The following is a 27,962-nucleotide window of genomic DNA, read 5'->3' on the forward strand; positions in this document are numbered from 1 at the left end:
CCATCACATCAGGTGCACACAGGAAAGAAACAGCACCATTTATTTTTCCATGGCAGTTCACTATCAGAGCAAGATAAGGAGTATTGATGTGACACTCTGGAGGTAATGTGAATCTGGTTACTCACAGTAAGCCCACCATTCTGAGATCGGAGTTTGCTCTCCATAATCTAAATATGCTTCTCCTGGATCAGAACTGACTACTGACTTGTATTAATACAGTACCTACATGCACTCCAGCACTGGCTTGATTTATTTAATGTGCTCGTGCTGGAGATTTGTATAGAGCGGATTCTAGCTGTAGCCATGGTGTTAGTCTACACAGAGGAAGAAGGAGGGTAGAGGGAGTAGAGAGAGTGCAGATAGTTATTTTTACTCACATTATGAAATATTCACTGAGCTTTTGGTGATGAAATAGCATCCTTCTCTTTCTGTCTTTTGCTCGTCTCTGTCTCACTACCACTCACCTTCTATATTAGCCAGTAAAAACTGTCTCAGCCTTGTTTCTCAGCACCACTCATCCTCTCATTGTCCAATTAGACCGGAATGAGACTGAATCTCATACATACACAAACACACACATAGGACACACAGACACAAGCACACACACACACACATTATTGGTATAAAGTGGACCCTTGTGAATGGAAAGCTCTGTACACGTTGTTAGAGTGACGGCTCTTCTCACCATTTTTAAGGCCTTGTGGGAAACTCAGGTCTCCTGAGCTCATTTGAATTAGTTCCACCGCCAGAGCCATTCATCAGGCAGTGACCTCAACCTTCACGCCAGCCAATAAGGTGGCAGGTGTGGCAGGCGTCGATACAGCACAGGGGTCAGCGCTTTTCCACAGAGGGCCTCGGAAGCAGCCTTCCCCAGACATGCTGTGATCTGCAATCTATAATGCAGCCCTGCTGAGTTGCGCCGTGCTTGGGTCACCTGACACATTGGATACTGCCACACATCGCAGAGCCCTGACCACTCCTGCCCCTCTGTGTGTGTGCCGACGTGTGTGTGTGTGTGTGTGTGTGTGTGTGTGTGTGTGTGTGTGTGTGTGAGAGAGAGAGAGAGAGACATATTATAAATGTCAATATGGAAATCAAGCAAAATAAAATCTCCTTCTAGCCCTGCATACACTCCCACAAGATGAAAACAGCATAATCATGGTTAGATTGTATCGTGGGTGTAGCTGGCATGCAAGTACGCATGGGCCAAGCGTGACTGCACAGACACATACACACAAACACACACACACCCCCTGACTGAAAGGAGCATCTGTGTCACATCGATCTGGTGTAAGCAGGCGATGAGTGTGTGTGTGTGTGTGTGTGTGAGAGAGAGAGAGAGAGAGAGAGATGGTGCAGGGGCTGCAGACGTGCTCACGCAATCTGGGACCGGGAAGCAAAAGAAAGGCAGTGAGGTTTTGAAGGTGAGTGAGCGTCTTTGATTTCAATTTTGTGCCAAACTAGAGGGAGGGTGGGCAGGGGGGCGAAGGCATGAACAGAGATGTGGCGGCAACAAGGGGCGGAGCAAGGGCAGAGAGGGGGCGGAGCGGGCGGAGCAGGGGCGGAGCAGGGCAGAGAGGGGCGGAGCGGGGCGGAGAGGGGGCGGAGAGGGGGCGGGGCGCGGGGGCGGAGAGGGGGCGGAGAGGGGCCGGAGCGGGGGCGGAGCGGGCCGGAGCGGGGGCGGAGCGGGGCAGAGAGGGGGCGGAGCGGGGGCGATTTGGAGCAATGTTTATTGTTTGGTTGTTGTAGGCAAGTCTCCAATTATCTTTAGAGTGAAAAGAAGATACTTATAACCATCATACTGCTTCTAAACCCAGAGAGAATGCAGTATGTGTGTATTTGTGTGTGTGCATGTGTACGTGTGTGTGTACATGTTTATATATCTCTGTGGGAACCAAATGTATCCACACAGATAGGAACACTTGACTTTTTGACCTTGTTGGGACTATGGGTACAAATGCTTTTTTATCTAAAAAAAATTGAAACTTGCATTTGAAAAACTACAAGAAATGATTTACTTTTGATTATTGAAATTAAGGTTAGAGTTAGGGTTATATGTACGTGTAGCATTAAGTAACCACAGTAATCACTGTAACTGGAATGTGGAATGTCATTTGAAAGACTGATGGTGTGTGTGTGTGTGTGTGTGTGTGTGTGTGTGTGTGTGTGTGTGTGTGTGTGTGTGTGTGTGTGTGTGTGTGTGTAAGGAAAGATAAATTCTGTAAAAGATTCTGGTATTTGTGCTATAGAAATTCTGGTATTTATGCTCAAAAATCATTTTGGAAGATAAGATGTTTATACAGTTCCATTAAGCTACAAATTATTTCGAGTTCCAGCTAACAAAACCCGCATATCCACACATAGCATTTAGCATTAAGATAACATCTTGACTTAAGAAAGGCTCAATCCAGGGATCAGACACTTACAGCTCACACGTAGCAAGCCAAAATAATGTCACTCTGGGAATAACTACAACACAATAACAAACTAAACCATGTCTGCTGGAGTTGCCCGTTTTCTCACAAACTGGCATAGGTGGGGAAAAAAAGAAAAAGATTGTTCACGGCTGCTGAGCCATGTGGTGCAGACAGAACAGCCACAGGCAGAATGAGCAAGCACGCAGTCTGCTTCGCACAGTCTTTCTCTCGTTCCAGCTCTCTTTTTACGCCAGGACGTTATTCGGGGCGCTGGTACAGCCATGCTGCAATGCTGATGACATCTCTGAAATGGAAATGCTGCTTTGCGGGCTGTGAGACTGAAGGATGATCACTCTGGGTGAGTAGCAAATGCCTGTCTCCAGTGCATCCAAACACTAACACTAACAGACAGGTTCCATCTCATCCAAAAGTTTCAAACGTGTGAGAGGCACCAGGCAGTTCCCATAGCAACAGCCTGTCTCTGCTGCGTCTCTCCACCTCTCTAGCCATTTCACTCCCTTTCTCTCTCTCTCCCTCTCTCTCCAAGTGCAGCAACACAGAGAGAAGAGGATGTGGCAATAACTATGGATTTAGATCTTTTACTGAACGCATTCTAAACAGATGACAGGACAGGCATAAGGAAGAGGGACAACCAAGAAGGAGCAGAGTGGTTTCTAAATGACATTCTGAGAACCTTTTAGCTTCTGGAGTGTATGACCCATGCATGACTTTGGAGAGGATGAATTTGGGCACACACACACATACACACGCACAAACTCACACATACACACACACACACACGCACACACACACACACACACACACACACACACACACACACACACACACACACACACACAATACACAAAGCCAATACACAAAGTGAAACATGGCTAACATTTGCCTCCAGCGAGTGTTAGACTAACAGCCACCAATTAAACTCTCCCTGAAGGACTACTAATTAGTGATGATGAGGCTTTTAAATTGATCTATCACACCGAAATGCATTCATTATTAATGGATGGCAGCGCAATCTCTTTCTCTCTCACTCACACACACACACACACACACACACACACACACACACACACACACACACACATACACATTCTCTCTTGCACTTCTTTATTTCCTCTTGCATCTCTTGTACACACATGACCTTAAACACGCACTGTCAGTGGTTAAGGTACTTGACTTGTAATTGGAAGGTTATGGGTTCAAGCCCCACCACTGTTAAGGCCCCCTATGCAAGGCCTTTAATTGTACTTGTCATAATTGTAAGTTGCTTTGGATCTAAATGCCTGTTCCTTGATTGTGCTTCATGAACTATTACATATGTTTATCTTGTAAACCCTGTAAGGTAACAATAGGGTATTCTTCTCTTTATAGAGGTCTTTGATCCATGTATATATGTGGGTTCTCTACATTACCCATGTCCCCTGCTTTGGTCTTCTCTGATCTGACAGGTTCACTCATATTGCTGAACCCACTTAAAAATGGACCAAACTATTGACTTTGATAGCTAATCTTTTGTCAAATGACCTGATTGGTTCATTGATTTTCCAGCCTTGTCAAAGGATCTGATTTTACAGCCTTTGTGAAAGGATCTGATTGGTTTATTGATTTTCCAGCCTTGTGATGACCTGCTTTACTGGCATTGACCCTTCTTTGCTCTTCACGCTGAGAGCAGACAGCAGCACTCTCTACCTGCAAATGCCACGTCTACCATCAGCAAACGCCACCTCTACAATTAGCCATTCAGCTTTAACTGCTGGTGGAGCTCAAGCTTGAACCAGTGATGAAGCAGGCAGCTAGACAAGAACCAACTGGCCTGCCGATATTTAACTCAAAATCCATGGGTGAACTCTGACCTTGCTTTTTGGCATGCAAGACTTGCCCTGTTCTTATATCTAACACCCCCTGACGTTCAATATACCACCATTATTTCTGTCAGGCATTTAATGGTGGCCACTAGCTTGACTCACCAATCTTTTCTCTGTATGATCCAAGAACCTTTCCTTTATCACTTCTTTTGTCATTTCCGTCCATTTCGCTGTCTGGTGTCGCCCAGAGGAGGATGGCTTCCCCTCCGGACTCTGACTCCTCTCCTGATTTTCTCCGCAGGCCTGCGGAGTGAGTTTCTCCTCGCTACTCTTGCCCTTGGCTTTACTCAGTAGAGGTCTCGTTCTGGACTTCTGCAAAGCTCCTTGTTACTACGTCTGTCATAAAAAGCTCTGTATGACTAAAATTGAACTGAAGTGAATGAAATATTTATGGGCCACTGAAATGTGAGCTATGTCTAAAAAGAGTTTTGATGTGAAAACCCTCAAATGAAAGCTCCCATTCAGTAATTTCGCCTCATTGTTTTATTACAAATCCCGTGTTCTGGAGAACAGTCAAAACAATAACCATTATTCTCCAGTTACATACCTACTGCACTGCGTATAGCATTAATGACATAAGCATGGAGTTTTATTCTAGTGCATATGTACATTAATTACTGATATGAAAGCTTTATGATGAGGCTCTGTATTGCTCCTCTAATCTCATTACTCCTCTAATCTCTAATCTCTCACCTCCTCACTCCAGCTCCCAGAAAGGGAGAAAGGAGAAAGCCTTAATATCAAACGAGCTTTACCAATACTGTCTCACCAAGCCTCTCTGATTTCAGACTTAAGTATAAGGGGTAGACCAGGATTGCTATAAGATCCTGCAGACGGAAATGTGTCCTGTGGCCGCAGAACAAGATCCGAAATATCTGAGAAGACAAAAAATAAATACATGAGAAGTGGAAAAACCCTAAAAGAGAAATGAGAACAGTGGATATGGTCAATAGAAATGGCAAATGTATTCATATATTCTGGTTCATTTGAGTCTTCACAAACACAGACTCTCACATGCTCACACACACATACACACACCAAACCTGGTGTTTTTTTTTCTCTGCCTGATGTCAGAGCAGCAAGAGAAGCAACAGATTCAAAGGATGGGATAAATTAAAATTTAATTAGGAGGGTCTGAGTACATAGAACAGGGGCCAGCACTAGAAACAGCAGAGACTTAATGTTACTGCAGTAGATAATACAGTAGAGCAAAACACTGAGAACCTTCAGGACATCATAACATGACATAATATGACTGAGAAAGAGAGATGATGATTATTTTCTGAAAATGAGGTGCCATAATATTATTTTTTTATTATTATAATTTTTCTGTGTGTGTGTGTGTGTGTGTGTGTGCGTGTGTGTGTGTGTGTGAGTGCATGCGTGCATGTGTGTGCGTATGTGTGCGTGCATGCATGTGTGTGTGTGTGTGTGTGTGTGTGTATTCCAGGGTACGAAATGTTGGAAGGAAATGGGCTTAAAGGCTCAATCACAGGCTTTTTTCACAACCCAAAAACCTCTGGAAAGAGGGCGATTTAAGATCTAAATAACAGTACTGCAGCTACACACACATAATACTCACACCCACACTCACACTTACATGCACACATGCGCACACACACATGCTGATACACAGTATAAATGCACACACAAATGCACACCTTCCAGAAACAGCTCTAACATGATATTATCCACAACAAGATCTTTCCTTTTCAGCACAGATGCAGATGACAATATTCTCAATTCTTGCTCCTGTTTTCAACTCAGTGAATACAGTACATACATTGACAGCTGATCCTGGACCCACCATCTTGATCTTATGCATTTAAAAGAAAGAGAGAGAGAGAGAGAGAGAGAGAGAGAGAGAGAGAGAGAGAGAGAGAGAGAGAGAGAGAGAGAAAGAGAGAGAGCAAGAGAAAGAGAGAGAGAGAGAAAGAGAGAGAGAGAGCAAGAGAGAGAAAGAGAGAAAGAGAGAGAGAGCAAGAGAGAGAGAGAGAAAGAGAGAAAGAGAGAGAGAGAGCAAGAGAGAGCGAGAGAGAGAGAGAGAGAGAGAGAGAGAGAGAGCAAGCGCAGTAGATTAAGCAGATTACCAAGTCCTCAAATTTTCCCAGAACTGCTCTGCGGCTTTCTGAACTCTTGTCGGTGTAAGAGTGAGGACAGCACAGTCAGGGTGGGAGCGCCAGTCCAGCAGTTACATCACAGAGCAAAAGATTTGAATCAGCTTGGGAAGGACAGGTCAGTGCTCATAGACCTGCCGCGCTGCTGCAGACCATACCGCACGCACAGCCACAGAGACCGTGGCCGTCAAGAACCGGCTAGAAGCGGATGCTGAAGCATACATGAGAGAGAGGGGAAAGGAGGCCAGCTAGAGAGTCCCCCATCAACACGCCCAGCCCCACTGTCAACACCAGCACCTCCACCATCCTCCCTCAGATGGTCCTCGAGAGAGACAGACTGGCAGCAGCTAGGATGCTGCTTGTGAGGAGAAAGAAGCTAATCATAACAGTGCAGGATAAAAACTCCTGTAGTCCTGCACCATCTGCTCAGCCTGAGGCTCTGTTTGGGAAGTGGGTGCAACTGTGATTTGGTTTTAAAGGGCTTTGTGTTCTTGACGGACACTGGCAGACTTTAATTGCGCACACAAGGAAAAAGCACAAGAGAAAAGGGTGCACTATGGAAGATAATCCCTAACAGCACGCGCACACACACACACACACACACACACACACACACACACACACACACACTGTGAATGCGCAGACTTCAGTTCTTCTTTGGGCTTGATTGACATTAACCCTCTCAAAGCTGAACCCAGGTGTCAACACAATATTCTAACAATCTAACATTAACATATGATTAAGTTTACTGTGGTCATATAGGCTATAGATAAGCAGCCATTCTATATAGCTACTCTTTTTTGCTGTTGTTCTACAACCCCCATGACTGAGATTTCATACAAGTCTGAAATCTAGTGATCTTGGACGTTTGACAATTGTCTACTGCCCTGCTGTGTGAATGTGGCAAAAATATCTGAAAAATCCAGTATATGCAAACCTCAAGGTACTATGCTTGCATAAGCATTAGTAGGATCCACTGATGTCACGACCATATGCTAATTGCGGGAGCAAACAGAATACAGAGGTCACCATACGTCCATGACCTTGATGTCACTGAGGAGTCACAGCAGCCCATGTATGACAGCTCAATAACACAGTAAGACATGACGGTGCACATGCAGGCTGTCTCCTCGTCTCACTGATACGGCAGCGCGCAGGCAAACCATAACTCACAATATCTCCCCTTCCAGGGATGAAATCTGTTAAGGGAGGCTCAGGGTGTTCTAGTGTTTACCGCAGTGGTGTGTGCGGGAGGTGGGGGTGGGGGGGGGGGGTTGAGAAGAGCTTTCATTAGCCAGCTGGGGTGTGTGTGTTTTGTTTTATTTTGTAATTGGGTGAAAAGGTACAGACTGTACGAATGAGACGCCAGCTAGCCAGTCTAAAAACATGCAAATCAACACACTCACACACACACACGTATATATAAACAGCTGCACAGGACGGCTGTTCGATTAGGTGTGACTGGCTGCAGTAGGAAGTAATGTGTCAGAATTATTTCATACCCTTGATATTGTATGTGTGCGTGTGTGTGTGTGCGTGCGTGTGTGTGTGATCATTCTCAGCACTCTCCTCCACTGCGCACATCCTCGTACCCCCCACCCAGGCATTTGTCTTCACCTCAGGTAACACCACCACCAAACTTGGTCACAATGGCCCCCAAGGGTCCATTTTCACAAGAAAAGGGCTCTTTGCTCCCAATCTCCTTCTGACTCTTCCCATGACCCCTAACATCAAATTACAGTCATTTTGTCTAAACAAATCACATGTTAGAGAGCAGCTTCCTCCCTTGCACATGAGCACATTTTTAAGAGGCTTGGTCATTTATCTTGTCCCACCTCCCTCTGATCTCCAGGCTGTAGTACCCTGGTGCATAGCCAAAAAGACCCTCTTTCACCTGAGCACAGTCGCCTGGGGGTACGCGTTTTTTCGAATTCGGATCACGGTGTCAATGCCACGTTTCCTGTGTCGGGGTGGCGGGGAGATTTCTATTGGCTGCGTGCATGTAAGAGAGTACAGGGTTCCTCCTTTCTCTCTGGGTCGCTGCAACCAGAATGCAATATGTGCGGCAAAGTACCCCCCACACACACACGCACGCACGCACCTCCCATTCAGCCTTGAAATCTCATTCATAAGCAGCAGTTCCAACTGCAACGCCGCAGCCAACCAGCAGAATGGAGAGGAAGGGGGTGGGGGGTGGTCCCGAGGATGTGCCGCAGAACAGCGAGGCTCCATCGGCGAGACTTCGGCTCCGCGAGGCCGCGCACACGCGTGGCCGTTACGCAGCTCGCGCCACGCAATTAAGTGGGGAAACACGGGCGTGTAATCAGAGCCCTCGGAGGCGCGGTAAGCGGTGACTCATTCATACTTTGGTCGGCTCTTGCATTTATCAGCGGGGGGCCGCCGTGGCCAGAAAACAACAATAACAACAACAACAACAAAAAACACTCCGTATCGGATCTTACCGAGCCATTCATTGCCGATAATGGGGCCCGTCTACGGATGGACTCCAGAAAAGTTGTTTCAAAGATCACACAGCATGTGTAATGTGAAGTCCTAGCCAGACAAAAACATCCTCTGTCGGCCATTTCTTCAGGGATTTGGATGCTACATCACGGTAGAACTAGCTGAATCAGTGACCTGCTGGCTGATGCGTGTTTACTCGCCACGGGGCTTGAACCAGTATTTTCTTGAGCTGAATTTTCTTTCCTTTTTATTCATGAGGTAATCGGCAAAGTAAAACCCGTTGTAAAGCCATCTGAACGAGTATAGCTGTGCCCTTGAATTTTAACCCCTAAATTAGCATATGATAGACGGAGGCATTTAAATAATCTTTCTTTGTTTACCTACCACTCTCGAAAAATGTGAATATCAATAATGCTGAGCAAATGCATTGGAGACTGCACAGTGTTGGAGAGGGAACGGGGAAGCATAACCACTGACTTCTAAGATGTCATTGATGAATAGTGTCAAAGGAAATACTGTAGCACAAACGTGCGCTTGCGTGTCGAGCGTTGTAAAAGCCAAAGGGAAACAGGACCCCTGTCTCTAATGTGTGCGGATAACAGAAAATGCATGAAGTGGTCTGGGGAGTTCATATAAGCGTGCATTTTAAGTATGTTTATAGTCAATTAAATATGAATGCGTAGAAGATACAGATACGTGCCTCTCCAAAACTCATGTGCATGCCCAAATCCACACAAGCACCCACCCACCCACCCACTAGTGCGTGCATACGCACGCACGCACGCACGCTCACCCCCGCGCCCACTCGAGCGAGGCTTCTGTGTGTACCACACACGATTCGAACCCCATTACCCGCGGATCAGATCACAGTGCATAGCCGAGAGGTCGCCCAGACCGTCTGGACGGGCAGAGGAAGGGCGACGTGCGGCAGGATGTCAGGGAATCTGCAGCCGTAGCCATTGCCACATGGGCCCAGTTGAGCAGAGAGCTCCTGTCATTCCCTCACGCAAATTTCAGAAGCCCATAGGCGATGCCACACATACTTAAACTACTGTACTGAGCCCTCCAACCCGCACGGCGGCTCAACAGTGCCCCCAGCAGGGCCGTAGCGGAACAGCAGTACCTTTAATCCGCAGAGAAGGAAAAGGATCGATCATTTTTGTTGTGCTCTTCCGACATTACGCAAAACCTACATTATAATTCGTTACATTAATTAAAAAAAACATTATTAAATGCAAATCTTTTAAAACAATTTTTTGATCAATGTGGTATATGTATGGTTCAGTTTTGAAGATAAAGAAAATCTAACATCCATGCATCATGCAAAAAATGGCAACAAGCATGACTGTTGTTTCTCTAATTGATGAAAACATTGAGGGCTTTTAATATCACAATTTCACATTTATGATTATGGTCTGTGTAACTTACAGGCTTTCTGCTAATTATCTAACCACAAATACCAAAAATATCCTTGGAGGCATATTTCTAAGACACCTATCTGCTGGTGTCGGTATAGAACAATATGATTGTTTTATACTGACACCTTCTGGTAATAACATGCTTTTAAAAATTCATTCATCCTCTTGGGTTTTGGAAACAAAGAAATTAATGTACAAACAAAAAAGATACACGAGGAAGAACAAGCGCGTTGCATTTGTAATGAGACAAAAATGTTTTAGTTTGATTACAAATGATCTGGAAATATTCCGCTTCAGTACAGGAGATGGCGGTAATCTACCAACACTTCTTGTATTTCTTAGCAGGTGAAAAAGCAGAGTAACATTCTTCTTCATGATCCTCTGAGGTCATGAGAGCGTGCCACCAGAAGGAGATTAAAAATATGTATTTGTAATTTGCTGCTAGTGCCAAACAAGAATTCTAAGCACGCAAAGGTCTATGACATGGAAACAAATCACATAGTGCTAAAGGACCTTAAGTAGGTGAGACAGAGCAGAGGTGTCTGTAGAAATAAGTGCATAAGAAACACATAGTTCTGGCCAATTATTGGTCTAGCATCCAAACAAATAAGTGATGAGTGATATGAGAGGAGCAAAAAAGTAAAGCGTGAACAAGGCCAGTGCCTGATAAATATCTAGTTCTCATGCACCAAATGAGAGTGAAGCTCATTAAGTGAACACAGAGGGTCAATGGCAAAGCAAACTGAGCACATTAGCAAACTTTATAAACCTATGGCCTTATAAACGGATGTGTAATCAGACCCGGTTTCACCTTAAGTTGTTATTAGCTCATTTGTTGTCATCATCTGGCCTGGAACAACCCTGGAACGACAACATTGAACAACCCTGAACAAACATTCCCATTTAATTGACTCCAGTATAAGCATGTGTGTGCTGGCAGACAACACAAGAGCCTTGGGGAATTATGGCCAATGTGATGATAACTGACCCAAACAGAGACTTCTCTCTCTCTCTCTCTCTCTCTCTCTCTCTCTCTCTCTCTCTCTCTCTCTCTCTCTCTCTCTCTCTCTCTCTCTCTCTCTCTCTCTCTCTCTCTCTCTCTCTCTCTCTCTCATGCAGGGTTACACAAATACTGGGACTGAGAGAGAAGACAAAGTCAAGCCACTTATGGACAGTTATATAAATGGGAGGAAGGGCAGATCAATTCTTGGCATATCAATTTATCCTATCCACTGGATTAACACGGAACTCTTTCTCTCTGCATGCAGGAAGTAAGCACAGTTATGTTCTGTTGGCAATAAATAATATTCCTTTGCACGAAGGAGGAAGTTGTTACAAGAGAAGAGATCCAAGAAGAGAATAATTTGTCCAATATCCTCAGATACCCAGGTTCCATCCTCACATAACCATGTGATGCCAGGAAGCATTTTTATCTTAAAATTTTTAACTCAGAATTTTAAATTAAAACCAACAAGAAACATTTAATCAAGAAGAAAACATTGTGTAGAAAGCAGGTGAAGGCATTCTACATCCCTTTGGCTGGGGTTGGAGCGACAGTACAGCACACTGGTTCACTGTAGTCTGAACTCAGAGCACACGAGCCACTTTAGAGTGATTGGGTTTGCACGGAGGTTCGCTACATGGCACCTGATGAGCCTTAGCTCATTAAGTATCTAATGAGACAAAGTCAGATAGGAAAAACAGCATCATTGACAATGTATTACAAAGCCATATAAAAAACGGCTTTATTAAGGCAACATCAAGTTCAGTACATATAGGTTATACAGAGCTTTCATACATTTCAATCAGTCGGGGAAAACATGTATACAAAGAGGAATAAACAAAACTGCTGTCTCTCTCTCATTTACCATATCGCACTGGAAATAACAGAAGGCAGGTGTCTGGCTTCTGTTCAAGTGCACAGGATGGTTCTATGGTGCACTTGCGTGGCATAAAGGTTTCGCTATGTTCCATTTGCCACAAAGGCCATTGTGAGGACAAGTGAGAGGCAGTTTTCCTGTCTTGACAAGTCTGCAATTCTGAAACGAAACAATGACTGTGAGGTACAACTTACGCAATTCCTCACATGCACAGTAGATTCTGCATCCCAAGGGCTATTACTTGCATAGCTCTAGCTGTGAAACCAGTCTGTCGTCATTACAATAATCATTATCATAAGCTAACTTCTTTAAAAAAAAACACACTGAAAGACACACTCGAAATGCCACACACCAAAACACCATGACACTAAGAAAAACAAAACAAAGTCTGAATCACTACAGAAGTGGAATAGTGAAGGTCACATTAGTGTCTGATCTCTGCACATAAGGCATCTCAGTTCCTTTGGAACAGCAGGTTTTAACCATCTGATTCAAATACTGTTATATTTTATTAGACTGTCCCCTGCTCACCTTGGGTGACGGAGTGGGGACAGAGAAAACTTTAGGGGTGAGTACATCATCCCATATGTTTAATGAGGCAGGCAGGTGCACTCTCACTCACTCACTCTCTCTCTCTCTCTCTCTCTGCTACATCCTTTTTCTGTGTCCTGCACTACACACGCCATAAACGGGTTGAAGGGGAGTGTGTGAAGTGAGGGCAGCGGTCTGCGCTGCCAGACAGGTCCGACAGGCCCTCGACTCAGCCGCAAGTCTGGCGTGGGCTCATTCTGATACAGTGAAGGAAGAAAGCCCCAGGCCATATTTACAATAGAGCATGTGTGTAAGGAAGGGAAAAAGCATTTTTAAAAAAGGGCTAAAAAGTGCCTTGTTGAGGTTCACAAACCTTCACCAAACATAAATAACTTAAAAAACAACAAATAAAAACAAACAATACCAACACGCTCATAGATGTGGTCCTAACATTACAATTTGATCTGACCAGCATGTTAACTCACAGGAATATGGAGCCTGTCTGCTCACTATGAATAAATAAAAATACTGCTACTAATTATTATTATTTATTTGTTAAATTTGGGCAAATATGTTCAATAGATTGTTAATAGGCTCAAATGACAGTTACTCTCAGCTGTGAGGTATTCTGAGTGACCTCCACAGAATATGACACATGAAAATCCATGGGGTCCTATTCACATCCACTCTACAGAACTGGGTTTGCTATCCTGTAAATGGCTTTCTGTTAACTCAATGAGCACAGTGTTGAGTACATGTCAAGGAATCCACACATGGTACTTAATGCTACTGATCACCAATCACTTTTGCTAAACATGTATGAACACAAGAGTAGTGAAAACACACACTAATAAAACTCAACCACAGACCTCTGCAAATGGCATTCCTTGCAAGTCGATGCATGCGTGTTAGTACATGTCTTACCCTCTCTGCCAACACAAACACACACACACGCACACAAACAGATTGCAGGGGTCCGATATCACTATCAAAAGCTCTGGCTCTCTCCGCCCCGCTCATCCACCATTTACCCCCAATCATCCACCGTTCCCAATTAACCACATGATCACCATACACTGTAATAAAATAGCAATAAATGACAAAACAAAGATAATAATGTAGTAGTAGTAGTAATAACAACAACAACAACAATAATAAAAATGGCAAACAGAAACAAAACGAGGCATTTGCCTGAAAGGCAAGGGAGGCGTTCAGGGTCACAAGGCTTAGAAAACTAGGAGGCCTACCAGACTAAGTGAATGCAGAGGCATACAGAGATGCTAACCTCACTGGTAAACGCATCCCTCTCGGAGGATGTTTTTTGCATGCAGTGATTTCATCAGTGAGCTATAAGCTGCATCCACGAGGATGCTGTATGAACGCATGTAAGGGGCTGGACCCTGTGCAGTAATGGGTTTGACTAGCAGGACTGCCTGAACCCCCAGCCTGTGGTTGGAGAGGTTGTGGGGACATGCAGGTGCTACCATCGGCTCAGCTTATCTCATCCCTGCAGCACGGTGTGTTTGTGTGTGTGTGTGTGTGTGTGTGTGTGTGTGTGTGTGTGCGCGCGCGCGCATGTGCGTGTATGTGTGTTTTGGGGTCATCAGTAGAACTTTTCATTGTAGCGGTGAATAGTGACACAGCCGTGGTAGGAGATGGGGCGGGGCATAGCGGCGACGCCCGTGATGATGCCGGTGGCTGGATCATAACACAGAATGTTGTCCGATGCCTCCCCGTTCTCGCCACGCCCTCCCAGGATAAAGATCTTCCCATTACACACGGACATACCACAGCTCTCCTACAGAGAGAGACAGAGAGAGGAGACCAGGGAAAGATACAAATAGTCAAAGAGAGGCAAACCCAGGCTATGTAACGTTACACAAGCCTTCGCATTCTCACCCAACAAGCTGAGAGCGGTACCTGTTTACTGAAGGTGTGGACCACGTGTATCCAGTAATCCTCTGCAGGGTCGTAGCAGTAGATGGATTTGGTGAGGCCCCCAGACACATAGATGAGATTATTAAAGGAGACAGCTGTAATGCAGCGTTTCGCAATGGGGATGTTGGCCCTTAGCAACCAGGAGTCTGACTCTGGGTCATAGCACTGGACCTGAAAGAAGGGACACATCGTCAGGAGGGGAGAACCCACTAATGATTACTTTCTACAATGAAGGAAAATTAAGTGTAGCTGTTTGAATAGAGAAAACATTTCACACCTTTTACATTGTCTGTCACCAGCAAATTCACAGAGAAACCTTACACCTTTTGAATGTTATTCAAAACTAGACCTCAGTTCCAAATCTGGTCCTGGATTTTGTAATCTCTTGTCGTTGAATAAATGATTCATGTAACTTGCCGACTTGGCTTGGCCCCTGGGTAAAGGGAGCGTGCGAAACCTGGACCTTGGGGACTGCGATTTGATTCCCTCCCTTACACAAGTTCTAGTTCTTCTTTCATTACTTGGGTAACTTTTAGTGCAAGTTCTTAATTAGCAATGCAAATGCATCTCTCAGATGTTTGACTTTCACTTTCTTTAAAATAAAAATGTTACACATTATGTTACTTCATTTAAGAGAAAGATGTGTATACTTTTAGGACTTTGTCCACACCACCTTTCCTATTGAAAACTAAAAGGTTTATATAAAATAACTGCCGAAACCTGTCCCAACACTCTCTGAAAATGACAACATTGCCATACAGAACAGTGTGTTGAAGCATGTGATTTACAGCAGCCTTATATTCTGATTGGTGTAAAAATGTGCTGTGTGATTCCACGGAAACGGAGCATTTATCTCGCACGCAGCAGTAGATTGAGACCAGGTAATCAGTCTGCTGCAGTCTAATCTTTCAAATAGTAATATAACAATAAAAAAGAGGGTTTACCCACCGCAGGGAACACACCGTTACTGCTGGCAGAGAGAGATTACCTGCACATGTGCTGACTGCTGCGTTCTCTTGAAGGAAACCATCTGCTGTTTATAACAGTTCCTAGAGCTAAATTTACCAGCTATGTCAGGCATGATATGCAGGTATGTAATCTTGATGAAATCAAGACAAGGAGTTATTGTAACGTGTGGTGGCCCGTGTGCCACAGGGCGAGGGGCAGGACGCACAGACTCCACCGACTGGGACGAACATTTATTAACATAAACGACAACGGCACTCACGTATTAAAAACGATATACATGGACATGAAGCGGTTGACTTTAAACAAACATGATACACAAGAATACATCTAACACCACGCGTTACATTCAGACATTACGTCTACAATAACCAACGCCTGGCACACTTTAACATGGGTTTATATACATTTGGACGAACAGGGTGCACGTGTGTGGAGGTGTGGTTACAAACAAAACAGCCTTCCCACTGCACGTGGCCGGCCATACCACTTGACTCGGGGGAGGTGAACATTCCGTGACAGTTATTTGCTTTTTCCAGCAATGTAGGAGAAATGTAGCCATCTTCTGTTAAAGGCTCACAATGTAAACCACGCTCAGCACAGATTCAACACTGACTGAGTGGTGCTAATGTGGCTAAAGTTTCCACAGATGGAACTGTGCTCACAAAAACATCTACACTGATAAGACAATGTAAGCTCATGGAGGTATAGTTTATGAAGGGGCACAGCTGTTTAAGGAATGAGGTGCGCGCGCGCACACACACACACACACACACACACACACACACACACACACACACACACACACACACACACTTTGATAGAGAAAGAGGCCCTTGGTTCTATTTCAATCCTTATTCTTCACCCTGCTGGAATTGTCAGACCAGAGAGTGGGGGAGGCGTGAATGTCAGAGACCACACTTTCACACCATCTGGAAATAGCAGATGCTGCATGCTGAGGATCGGCCGGAGCCATCAAGCACCCGGAGCCGTCATCAATCCCACCCCACCAACCCCGCCTGGCCTCCTTGCCCACATTAACCAATCAGAACAGATATATGGGAGCTATGGACAATGACATCAGCGTTTGGGACCTCCTCCATCCCACAGTCCCCCACAGATGAAGGAGGAATGCAGAACTACAGTCGCTGAAAAATAACCAAATAAACAAGAGCCCTCCGCCTTCATGTCAAAGGAGGATGGGTCACACGATCTAGTAAACACGCTGAAACCAGCCCTGTCTGTCTGCTGAGGTCGGACAAAAGCTCTAGTGTTGAAAAATCATTGTAAACCATAAATGAGCTGCATTGCATACCAGTGTTATGGTTGTGAAAAGTACGATGATACACTATTGGGCGAGGTTTACCTTGCAGGAACCAAAGAGCATAGGATGCAAGTTAGGGTCTCTGAAAGTACCAGAGACAGGCAGGTCTGAGTAGCAGTCAAAGTGCATTGTCCGGGCACCAGCAAATATCTGTAGCTGGGCCCGGCAGAGTGCTCCACTCCATGCAGTCACCTGGAGAACATATCAGCACAAGCCTGACAGATCCAGGTCAGAGTGGCCTTACAGCAGACCACCATTAGGGGGCAGCACCATAAGGCATTTGCTAGTGCAGGCTGGCCAGCACACTGTGCTGCTGGAGGCGAAATTGGGCCATGGTGCACTGAAACCCACCCCCCAAAGCCTGGCATCCAACACCAAAGGTGGGACCAGTCTGCTTCCAAGGCTCAGATGAGTGGGTCACAGTGATCCTCTGACAAAGTCTACTATTTTCTATGGTCGGTGATGTTGGTACGTTATAATCTGTCAGTACCTCTGTAACATATCACTGTATATGAGGTTCATCTATTTGGCACCATGGCCAGTTATGAAACACTAGTAACTAAGAACCTATATTTGACAGTTCTTGTCTTAAGTGTAACACAGAGACTTCACAGAAGCTCAAGCAGCATGCCAAGGACTTGACTTGTGAGCGGGACTTCTTTCCCTCTCCAATCAGCAAGTGTGGATTCTGTTAGGAACAACTAAGGGCCGTGGAAAACTACATTTTAATGAAGATGACTCAGCTTTCAAAGCCTTAAGCTCACTCCTGTAGCGATGACAAAACCTAACGACTTGTGCATCATCCTGACACCATGGCCAGGATTTGCGTCATGCATTTACTTTAGGAGGTACCCACAGCTGTTCAGTTAATTTGGGTGGCTCTGTGGTTTTTAAATGGTCTGGCTAGCTCTTTCAGCCTCACCTTATCGGAGCAGGTGTTGTCGTCAGGGCCTCCGCCGATGACGAAGAGTTTGTTGACACAGCCAGCCACTGCGGGTGAGCTTACTGCCTCCTTCATGGGTGCCACCTCTGTCCAGCGGTTGGAGAAGGAGTCGTAGCACTCCACGCTGCTTAGGCGAGACTGGCCATCAAAGCCACCCACAGCGTACACCTGTGAGGAGCGAGTGAAAAGGAGAGCGCGAGGAGAGAGAGAGAGGGAGGCAGTAGTAGAAAGGAAGAAAAAGGGAAATGGGAAGAGGAGAAGAAAGGAAAAGAGGGAGAGAGATGTGGGTGGCAGAGACAAAAAGACAAAGAGCAAGGGTAAATTAAACATTTGTTATTGCATGTTGCCATGCCACAAAACATATCAACGGTTAAGTATTTTCGAAATGACATCAAGGAAACACACTCCATCACTTGTCTGTCTGTATTTAAGAATAGGTAAGTGGAACAGGGCAGGTCATTCAGGTAGAACGAGAGGTGTTCAGCCCTTCCGCGGCATGTCTTTACACATGACAGAGACAGAGATGCGGAGCAGCACTCACACGCACAGACACACACACACACACACACACACACACACACACGCACGCACACGCACACTTTTGTGCTCATCTCTTAATCTTTATATTGGCTTTGTGTCATAGTTATGTGTGCTGATGTCATCAGTGGATATAATACAGGAAAGATAAGGTTGCAAAGCAACGCTGCTGTAGAATACTGTTTACAAGCACTGTAGGGAACTCTGATTAAACATTGCTTGTCTGTTATAATACTGTTATAATAGATCACTCTCCCAAGCAAACACTGTCTTAACAATGACCAACCGATTTAACGGTTATTACTAAATCCTGAACTCCTTGTCCTTTTTTGCCCAGATCACGTTTCACAAAGCCTATGTTTTAAGTCAAAACAGGGCCAGTGTATTCAAGGGCTTGAGGTATTTGCTAGATGCCATGTTGCAGAGTCCCTGAATATTTTGCTTTTGAGTACACTGGTAATCAGAAAAGAGGCAGCATAAATAGGACCTCCGTGCTGTGTGCAGCTAAAACAGCATCGCATCCAGAAAGCAGGAACTTGATGCTTTACCGTAACAGTAAGACATGAGATTACGTAAACCACAGGCTTCGTCTTTCACAATTGGAAGTGCACCTAGGAGCACACCTGAAGTATAAGGTGCTTTGTGCCTGCCCACCACACGGGGGCACAGGCAGTCACAAGGTGCGCCATAATCACATTGATGTTAAAGAGATGTAGCTTGGAGCCATTTGGGCCATGGGTGGAGCTAGAACATGCTAGAACAATGTATAGCAACATGCCCCACACACGAGGCTCAGAACCACCTCTTTGTTCATTTTCAGAGGCATCTCATGTAAGAACAAAAAAATTAATAAATCTTACCGCCTCCTATAAATCAACGCTCCTTATTAAATTTACTACAAATGTTTTTGTTTTTTTAAAGAAAGTGTTAACATGTACCCAGAAACGTGCTCTAAAAACCAGGAGAAATTGTAATTCATTCACACCATGCAAATCACAACAGCACGTGGTGTCGGGTCCTCTGTGTCCCGAGCTGTTGCCTATAGCTACCGTCCTGCTGAGAGAGGGCCCACCAGCCACTCTCGTCCAGCCCTCCGTCGGTGGTCCGTCTCTGTTGGTCATTCTGGGTGGCAGACCATTCTCACCCTAGCAGTGCCACTGGCGTGTGTAAAATACCACTGTGCCTCGTGAACATGGACCAGCTCCGCACCCACTACCACCACCACCGTGCCAGTTTTAGTACTGCATCAATGCTGCTGTAAGAAGAACAGACTCAACCAAATAAGCCTATCAAACTTCAGGCAGGTAAAAGTTTCTTAGATAGTGTGCGCAGACTGGCGCTTGGCTTGGCGCGCGATCACGTCTACAGTGTCACCGTCATTGCAGCGATCAGACTTTAATATACACTCAGCCACAGAATGGGGCTGTGCTGTGGTTGGGACGAGGACGTAAACAAGAAGAGACGTTTATTCGCGGAGAGCAGAGTGTTAACACATGCCGTTATTGCACAAGCTCACACTCTTTGCCCGTTGGTCCCCGCGAAAACACACCTGATGCTCTGAAATATCGCCTTGAGCCTGTAGAGACAAAAGCGCCTTTCCCAGAGTAGGCCGACTTTTCACAACAACCGTTGCAACCCCTCCTCTCCCAGCAACGTAATCCTTTTTTTTTTTAAAAACACTTTCGACACGAGGAAATTTGCCGTCATCAACATATAGCGTTCCTATGATTTGTTTGCAAGGTCCTACATACATATCAAGCCAGGTACGTATGCAAAGTAGCCCACTGTAACCAGCCCGTCACGAAGCTGAGTGACTCCCAGGGTGAGGAGAATAATTACAAACTGAATAACAAACAGAGAAAAAAAAAAACAAAAAACAAACCTCAAACAAGAGAAACAAATAATGAAATTAAGGCTGGAAGGCAGACTCAGGAAGCCTCCTGAGCGAGAGGTGAACCTGTAGAGTGTAAAAACCAAACACAGGCAGTCAGACAGCCGGCGACCAAGCATGCACTGGCTAATTGAGCTTAATTATTATGTTATGAAAAGACCACAAATGCTTGTTGTTCAACAGGAAATGGAATTCAAGCCTAAATGAAGTTCAACAACCACAAGTCCCTCCATGGGCATATAATAACAATGTTTCGCTCTGCCCTTTTGCTGAAGAAAAAACGGTTGCTTCTCGCTCGTTGCTGAGGTGGCCAGCAAGGCCACATAAATCTTTGTTTCAGCCAAGTTTAATTAATCTAGTTGCACAAATGGGTTTAAGCTCCTTGCCTATGAGTTCGTCAGGTTTGAGCAAATCGTTGAAAACAAGGCACTCACTTTACAGGAAGCAGCACAGCAATGCGGATTTTCTTGTGAAGAGCGGAAACCATAAGGAGTATAGTGCGTGCGAGGGAGCTTCACCTTGCCAAGCAGCACAGCCATTTTGTGCCTCCAGCGGCCCTTGTTGAGGGAGGCCACGCGGATCCAGATGTTGAGCTGAGAGTTGTACATCCACACGTCCCTGCTGTTGATGCGACCCCCTGAAACGAGCCACACAGCAGACTCAGGGCTGTGCCAAAAACCACTCCGAGGCCTGAAAGGACTGAGGCGAAGGCTGCAAATAATCACCCTCATATTTACAACCATTCTATATGCGATTTTAAAAAAATATCTGAAATTAAAATGATCTGATAATGAGTTTGGGTTCACCTGCATTATAACATTTAGTGAAAAATGACCATATTTTCAGTCAAGTTCTTAGTGTTATTAGAAAAGGAAAGCAATAAGTGTGAGCAAGTGCAAATGGTTCAACCTCTGTGTAATGGGTTGACATCAGACCAACACTGGAAGAAACACCTCAGCAACACTGGTCGTTTCTCGTGTCTTGCGCATCTGGATTTTATCCACTTAAAAAGGCAGGTTTGCTCTGCGATTTAACTACCATTAAGTCTTTCTCTCTGGATAAATGATGTTATAACAACTACAGTCAAGACCAGCAGGGATGAGGCATGTCACAGCTGTTCCCAGTGACCGATGAATCACAGGCTATAAACCACTAGAACAATTTCTAAGATAGCAAGCAGTATGAAGAGTTAGAGGAACAACCACACACACACGATTGGGTCATAATTTCCCTTACATTCCAAACTGAAGCACATGATGCATGATGAATGGGGCTCCAGCCATGAGGAATTGTGGAATATGGAATTACAAGTGTGTGAGTGAGTGAGAGAGAGAGAAAGAGGGAGAGAAAGAGAATAAAATGTGGGGAGCAAGAGAATGGAGACAGAGCAGTTCATACTTTAACCATAAGTACCATAATGCAGGGAAATAATGTGTGTCATCCACCATGACAACAGAGCCGATAACAAAATCCGTTCTCAGTGCCAGTGCTTCGGTAGCCCTGCCCGCACTGCCAGCAGCTGTGTGGAGTGAGATGGCAGCCCTCACTGAGTGTAGGGAGAGATCCAGAATGCCAGTCTGCCCCACCAGTGCGTCTGCACTATTCCGGCCCCACCACATGACTCTATGCCGTGGGTGTCTGGCAGCAGAATTCTGGAGGTTGGATCCTGAAATTATTACTGGTGCCTTGATATACAAAACCAGGCTTAGTCCTATTCCACCTCCTCCTGCATATTAACTATGTATATTAAAAGTAAAATATGGGGGATTCTGAAAGAACAGTCTCAGAAGGGAAGAGAGATCCAAAATGAGAGTAAGTGGAGAAAAAGAAAGAGGGAGAGAGAGAGAGAGAGAGAGAGAGAGACTTGCTGGCATGCAGAGTTGTTCTCACAGAGACATGGGAGAGCTTGACACATGGCAAATGTAAACAGAACACTCTGAGACCCCACCCACCTCCTCTCTGCCTAGCTCTCATTCGCTCTCGGTTTTTCCTCTCACAGTGGTTGGATTCCCTAACACACCTCAGGCAGGTAATGAACATTAGACAGCACCTGACCGCCCCAAAGAGCTGTGTTTGGAGCTGGAACAGTTTAAAAACGGCAACCAGCTGGGGGACTGCAAACCTCTAGGATAGCGATGAAGAGAGTAGAAAAGAGGGGGTGGGCACAAGCCAATGTAAATGTAACTGAAGTTGTAAGGCCTGCCCTTTACCGGATAAAAGCACATTAAAACCCTCTTGTATTCCTTTTCTGGAACAATTTTGAGACATACGTCCACCCACACGTTCATCTTCCTGCGGTTCCTGAAAAACTATAAATTATGTTATTTTAGTCACACTCGACCGTTCCAGCCAATTACCACTTCCTTCATCTCCAGGCATTATAGCAGGACCACTTCTGAACATATTTCGAGGCCACATGTCTCACCTGACACAAGAATGTCATTCCGCAGGGCGCACACAGCGTACTCGGACTTGGTGAACTCGGGCAGTTTGGCCAATGATTTCCACTCTCCAGTCACAGGGTCATAGCACTCTGTGTAGGGCAGGTTGAAGCCCCCCACTCTTTCACAGCCTCCAACCACCACGATGACCTCCGAGAAGCCCGTGGACCTGCCAGAACACAACAGAGCCCCCAGGTCAGACGTACATGATCACTTCTGCATAATTTATCAGGTTATAGCAAGTTTATTACACTCATTGTACCTGGTGAGTAAAATAAAAGGGAAACACTTCTGTTAGTCAAATGTGACAGCCTTGGAAAAGACAACTCAGTTTAACAATATGCACATGCACGGTGTTGTGAGCTATGATGACCCCTGCACAGTGGAACTCATTAAGTAAACATGTTTGTTTGGCCAGTTTTCACCCCCGGGGAGTCTCTGAACAGAGAGAGCGCTAAGAATAGCGGTGAACAGCATGCCGGATTACCGCCGAGAGCAAGAGGTGAACTTAGAGCGAACACGAGCACTTTGTAGGGGAAACATTTGATCTAAACTCTCTCTCCCCTTTCCCATAAAAACTGTCGTTCTCCCTTTCTCTCTCTCTCTCTCATGGGAGGAGGTAGCGCAGCAGCGAAACAGTTAAAGTAAGAGCTGAACTGCGGTTCCCCTCAGAGAGCAAGGTCGGTCACGAGGGCCTCGAGTGGCTAACAGCTACGACCGACTGCCTTGCCACACAAACACACTGCCACCTGCGTGTGACCTTTCCAGGAAACAAAGTGGACATTTTAACATGCGCTGTGCGACCAGGCTGTTTCTCTGTTGGCACAGGGTGAATGACTTCCTGCTCAAATCGTTTGGGCAAGAGTGCTGAAAATAAAGATCGTTATATGATTACCAGACCAAAAAGCTGCAAGCGAGGGGAGCGCTGGATCTGATCTGCCTGGAGACAGAGGGAGTGGTAACCATGGCCCTCTGTTGGCTGCAAACTGACACCCGACTGAACAGAAACTCACCTCTTTCACTTTCTCGGTGTGTAGAATGTTTTTGGTCAAAGGCATTCTTCCTCTTACACACCGCACAAAGGAGATAGACACTTTTTCTTTTGTTATCTGGAGAGCGAATTGTTCACTGACCTTTTGTAACTGTTCGACTCGGTCACGTGATACTGTCTTGGTGACTGAGCTATCCTGCCACCTTCACTTCCACTACAGCCAACTAAAACTGCAAGTTTAAGAGTTTAACCGATACATTCAGAAAGGAGGCTATTTTGGGTTCAGTCACATTCCTAAGTCCTTCGGTTAAGCACTGGGGAAAAAAAACAAAAACAACCAACCAACCAAATCAACAACAACAATAACAAAGCCAGCCACCCTTTTACTGCTTTTCCACCATCCATCAGGGAACAAAAACAGAGCACATGGGCTCACACGGGAGCAGGCTGTGAAGGCCGAGTGTTCAGCCAGGTGTTCAGCCAGGTGGAAGGGGGATGGCAGCATAGGAATGTGTGCAGGTCATACTCTGCCCAGTTGAATGGCTCCTAGCAGAATTGGCTTCTCATCGTTTCTTTGTCTGGCAAGATAGACAGGATATAAACAGGGCATGGTTTCTGAAACGGCGCTGTTCCCAGTGTCTTTTATATTTACCAGCCCAGAGCACTCACTGCTCTCCCGCCTCTTTTCAGTTGACTTATTAGCCCGCTTCCCGCCAGAGCCCTGTGCACCGAACCCCTTCACCTGCTTTCAAGTCATTGCCCACACGCATGTTTGAACCTGTGCTTGCGCGCTTTCAGGAAGTTCACCTGTGGAAAAAAACAGCTACTGGCTACGTTTTTGAGTTCCGCGACTCAGCGCTCGATCAAAGCTATTTTAAGCCAGGCAACAATAACTGGCAAACTGCAGCCTGTCGCGGGTTTGTTCTCATGTGCCACGGCAGAGAAGCTAAGCTGATAAAGACTACGCTAACAAAGCCATGCTTTGATGAGTGGCTCAACCAACCCAGCAGCTGGAACAGAAAGTCTTCTCCCCTACTGAGCAGGCAGAGACGGTGGTGGAACGATGAGCCGAGCACACCCGGCGGAACCCGACCTCGCAGAGAAAGGCCCAGAAGTGGGGTGTTCAACAGAGATGTGAAAGGCTATTTGTGTTCTTCTCTGTCTAATAGCTACCAGACAGATATCGCTAAGAGAAAAGCCCCCCCGTGTGGCCGTACCTGCGTGGCCGGGTTCTGGGAGACATCATCTCGTTGCCGAGCACGTGGTAGCGGCGCGCCTCGTGTAGCAGCTGGTAGCATTCGGGTGCATTCTGGATAATTTGGTCACCCTCCACCGTCTGCACAAAGTAGTTGGGGTGCAGCAGCGGCAGGCGCACGTGGAGTAGTAGCTGGCGGAGCATGGGGCGCCGGTGCTCCACATCGTGGTACACCCAGCGCATGACTGCCTCGAACACCGTCTCCTCCTTACCAACGGCCAGGTCGTCGCTGGCGATGTACTCCTCCAGCTCATCGACACGCAGGTCCAGGAACTCCTCGTGCAGGGCCACATCGCCGAAGCTCTGCAGGGCGTACGCCCGGCACCGGCTGGCCAGCTGCTTGAGCGAATGGGCATCGGCAAACCGGTGGATGCCCAGGCAGTTGCATGGGTCCAGCTGGTCCTCCAGGAACTTGGCACAAGCGTCACGCAGCGTGGTGATCTGGAACAGGCTGGACGTCTCGAACAGGTACTGCACGTTGTCGGTGGTGATGCGCACGCGGCCCGTGTAGACATAGTGCAGGAAGGCGTCCATGGCCTCGGCGCGGATACCGTTGATCTCCACGAGCATCTCATGGCTCTCGCGGTGGTCATTGCAGAACATGGCGCGGAAGTAGCTACTGCAGGCGGACAGCACAGCGCGGTGGCACGGGAACTCGCGGCCCTCCACGCTGATCACCACGTCCGTGAAGAGGCGTGCATCGCGGAACTCATTGAACATCTGCAGGACACTCTCCGCATGGCACGGACCCGAGGAGAAGTCGAAGACATCATGGCTGTTCAACGCCTTGGTGTCCATCTCCAGGACCTTACGCTTGACCGCCGGCGACTCGCGCACTGCTGAGTCCTCCCGGTTCATACGCCTACCCAGGATCAGTACCATGGCTGCCAGAATGTGTCAGGCCTAGGGCCCTACTCAGAAACAGATGGTTCTGCTGAGAGGAAGAGGACACAAAGAAGCAGGACTGGGTCATTCACATGTCCTGCTGTATTGGTTTGCCATACAAACACAAATGTAAGGTTTAACTTGAAGCTATAGGATAGGGTAACTGTAATGAAAAATATACTGTAATATCAGAATTATTTTGTTTATTCTAATCTGCATCATCATTTATTTACTTGGAAAAAGATTCCAAAGTGATCATATTGCCATAAAATATAGACGATGAAAAATCTTGAAGATGAGGAGAGAAGAAAATTGGCGACATATTTGATAGACACATTTTCAGCAATTTAGTGTTGTATTTGTTGCTCCGCCTTTCTTGTTGTTGCGTTTTTTCTTAATTCAGTTCCTTTTTTCTCATCCCTGCTTATACTAAAAGATTATGCTGTATATTTAATCTCACTGCATTGCAGACACATTTTATTAAGGGAAAAAAGTTAAGCCTACTCAATTTTCTCACTTTCTAGATAAATTTCAAGATAAACATCCAAACGTGGAGATTCGCTGTTATAGAAAACCTGGCAACCCTTTCTTTGTCGGCCTACAGGTAACGTATCAAGGTGTATTTACCACGCGACTAAACTGACTGTAAACCCAGTTTATCTGCTGCCCCCTAATGTTTGGTTGCATTCAACAAAATGAGAAGAACAAAGCACTTCTGAGCAAACGCTTCAACCCCCAGACACCAAGGGAATGTCATCAGAAAGACACTCCCTTGTTAGTTCAGTGAGAATCACCTTCTGCGGCGCCGCGGGCCTTAGCCGGTTAAGTTTTAAGTGGACAGGTTAGAAACAGGCCAACCAGTTGGAGACTTCACGCAACAGAATGACGCAATATAAAACTGTAATGTGTAAATGATTCGGGTTGGAGGAGTTATAAAATAAAACCCGGATGCACTCATAATTAGGAAAAGAGTACGATATAGAAGTATATGTAAATATTAACATAAATGAACTTTACAAAGTTAGCCACAGCTTCTAAGAGGACAAACATGCCAACGTCCTCCAAACCGATAATCTATGCTGTATATCAAAAACGAAACACGGTCAAACTTAATTGTCTAAAACATAAGACGGTACGTTCCGACCTATAGACGGCTTAAAGATGTCAACAGCGCGTCTCCGCTGGGAAAGACGGTCACGTTGTTCGCAGCCCGGGCCATTGTTTGCTGGGAGCGCGCACTAATGCGGCACAGGCTACCTTCAGCTCAAGGCTGCTACTTACAGACCAAGACTTTTCTAATTGCCAATGCCTATTCCTTACACGTTTTTATTGTTATTAGCAAATTCGAAATTTTCATCACAACACCAGCAGCCACTGCAACAGAACAGGACAGAATATAATACAACAGTTATACTTATGTAAACTTGTTAGCGATCCGCTCTGTAAAAACTAGATAGTCTATAAGGAAGACTACCATATTTATTAACTCAACATAATACGCATAAGCAAAGCCTACCTTTATAAATCACAAGTTCGTACTACTTCGTACAACTTCGCACTATTTGTAGTTTAAATGTGTACTTGTGAAAAACAGAGTCTTGCTGGAACACTGGCCCTCTCTTTTGCTCCTTGATCGCTGACTCTCTCTAATCCAAGACTATCCCTTGGCTGTCATTTCTGTCCTAGAAAAGCTCCACAAAGAACTCTAAAACAATAAGCACAGCGGTCCATATCACCACCCTATCGCATTACCGTCATGTCCTCAAAACACTGACTAACCAATGAGATGACAGCACGGCGTTTGTGGGAGATGTAGTTCAACTGCCTGCTGCGTTTCGAAGGCAAGTAAATCCTTTTGAACTACACTTCCCAGTGTACTTCAGAGTGCCACATGGCAGATAATTGTTTACAAACATTTCAACAGCTGTAGAGGCTAGGAAAGTTAATTTCTTTCGATTAAGATCAACACACGTGTTTTGTAGAGTTAATGTTAATGAGGATGAGCTATTAAAATTGAATTATTTACGTGTTTTAAGAAGCTTTAAAAGTCGCACGCGTATATAAATAAGTTACCCGATTCAA

The 27,962-nt window shown here is 45.6% G+C and overlaps 2 protein-coding genes and 1 long non-coding RNA gene across 8 annotated transcripts in view; 1 reads left to right on the forward strand and 2 right to left on the reverse strand.

The window, feature by feature from the left end:
• Window positions 1-27,962, reverse strand: part of cnksr2a (connector enhancer of kinase suppressor of Ras 2a) — a 214,562-nt gene that overhangs the window by 104,073 nt on the left and 82,527 nt on the right. The gene's annotated exons all lie outside the window — the stretch shown is intronic.
• Window positions 1,364-11,508, forward strand: LOC113576140 (uncharacterized). Of its 2 annotated transcripts, none has more exons than XR_003410473.3 (3): window positions 1,364-1,424; window positions 2,672-2,775; window positions 11,418-11,508. It is a non-coding gene; the product is annotated as an uncharacterized LOC113576140 (long non-coding RNA). The 2 variants fall into 2 exon arrangements; XR_014124587.1 differs by lacking the exon at window positions 11,418-11,508 and adding an exon at window positions 2,970-3,441.
• Window positions 12,019-27,617, reverse strand: klhl24b (kelch-like family member 24b). 2 transcript variants are annotated; one of them, XM_027008089.3, is made up of 7 exons: window positions 27,397-27,617; window positions 24,958-25,926; window positions 22,734-22,918; window positions 20,827-20,945; window positions 17,860-18,048; window positions 14,630-14,818; window positions 12,019-14,507 (listed from the first exon to the last, which is right to left on the reverse strand). In XM_027008089.3, exons 2-7 carry the CDS (start codon window positions 25,875-25,877, stop codon window positions 14,313-14,315), a joined length of 1,797 nt encoding a protein of 598 aa, XP_026863890.1. In that variant the 5' UTR covers window positions 25,878-25,926; window positions 27,397-27,617; the 3' UTR covers window positions 12,019-14,312. The 2 variants fall into 2 exon arrangements, with proteins under 2 accessions (XP_026863890.1, XP_026863888.1); XM_027008087.3 differs by having other exon boundaries at window positions 24,958-25,929.

The sequence above is a fragment of the Electrophorus electricus genome, chromosome 1, assembly GCF_041902795.1.
Source record: "Electrophorus electricus isolate QZ-2024a chromosome 1, ASM4190279v1, whole genome shotgun sequence".
NCBI classification, from domain to species: domain Eukaryota; kingdom Metazoa; phylum Chordata; class Actinopteri; order Gymnotiformes; family Gymnotidae; genus Electrophorus; species Electrophorus electricus.

Bases quoted from the DNA above. Each gene is read 5' to 3' on its own strand.
- klhl24b (XM_027008089.3), bottom strand. From the start codon at position 25,877: ATGGTACTGATCCTGGGTAGGCGTATGAACCGGGAGGACTCAGCAGTG. The intron at 22,919-24,957 runs GTACGGCCACAC...GTGTTCTGGCAG, and splicing joins CCCAGAACCCGGCCACGCAG to GTCCACGGGCTTCTCGGAGG. The intron at 14,508-14,629 runs GTACCGCTCTCA...CTCTCTCTGTAG, and splicing joins TCCACACCTTCAGTAAACAG to GAGAGCTGTGGTATGTCCGT.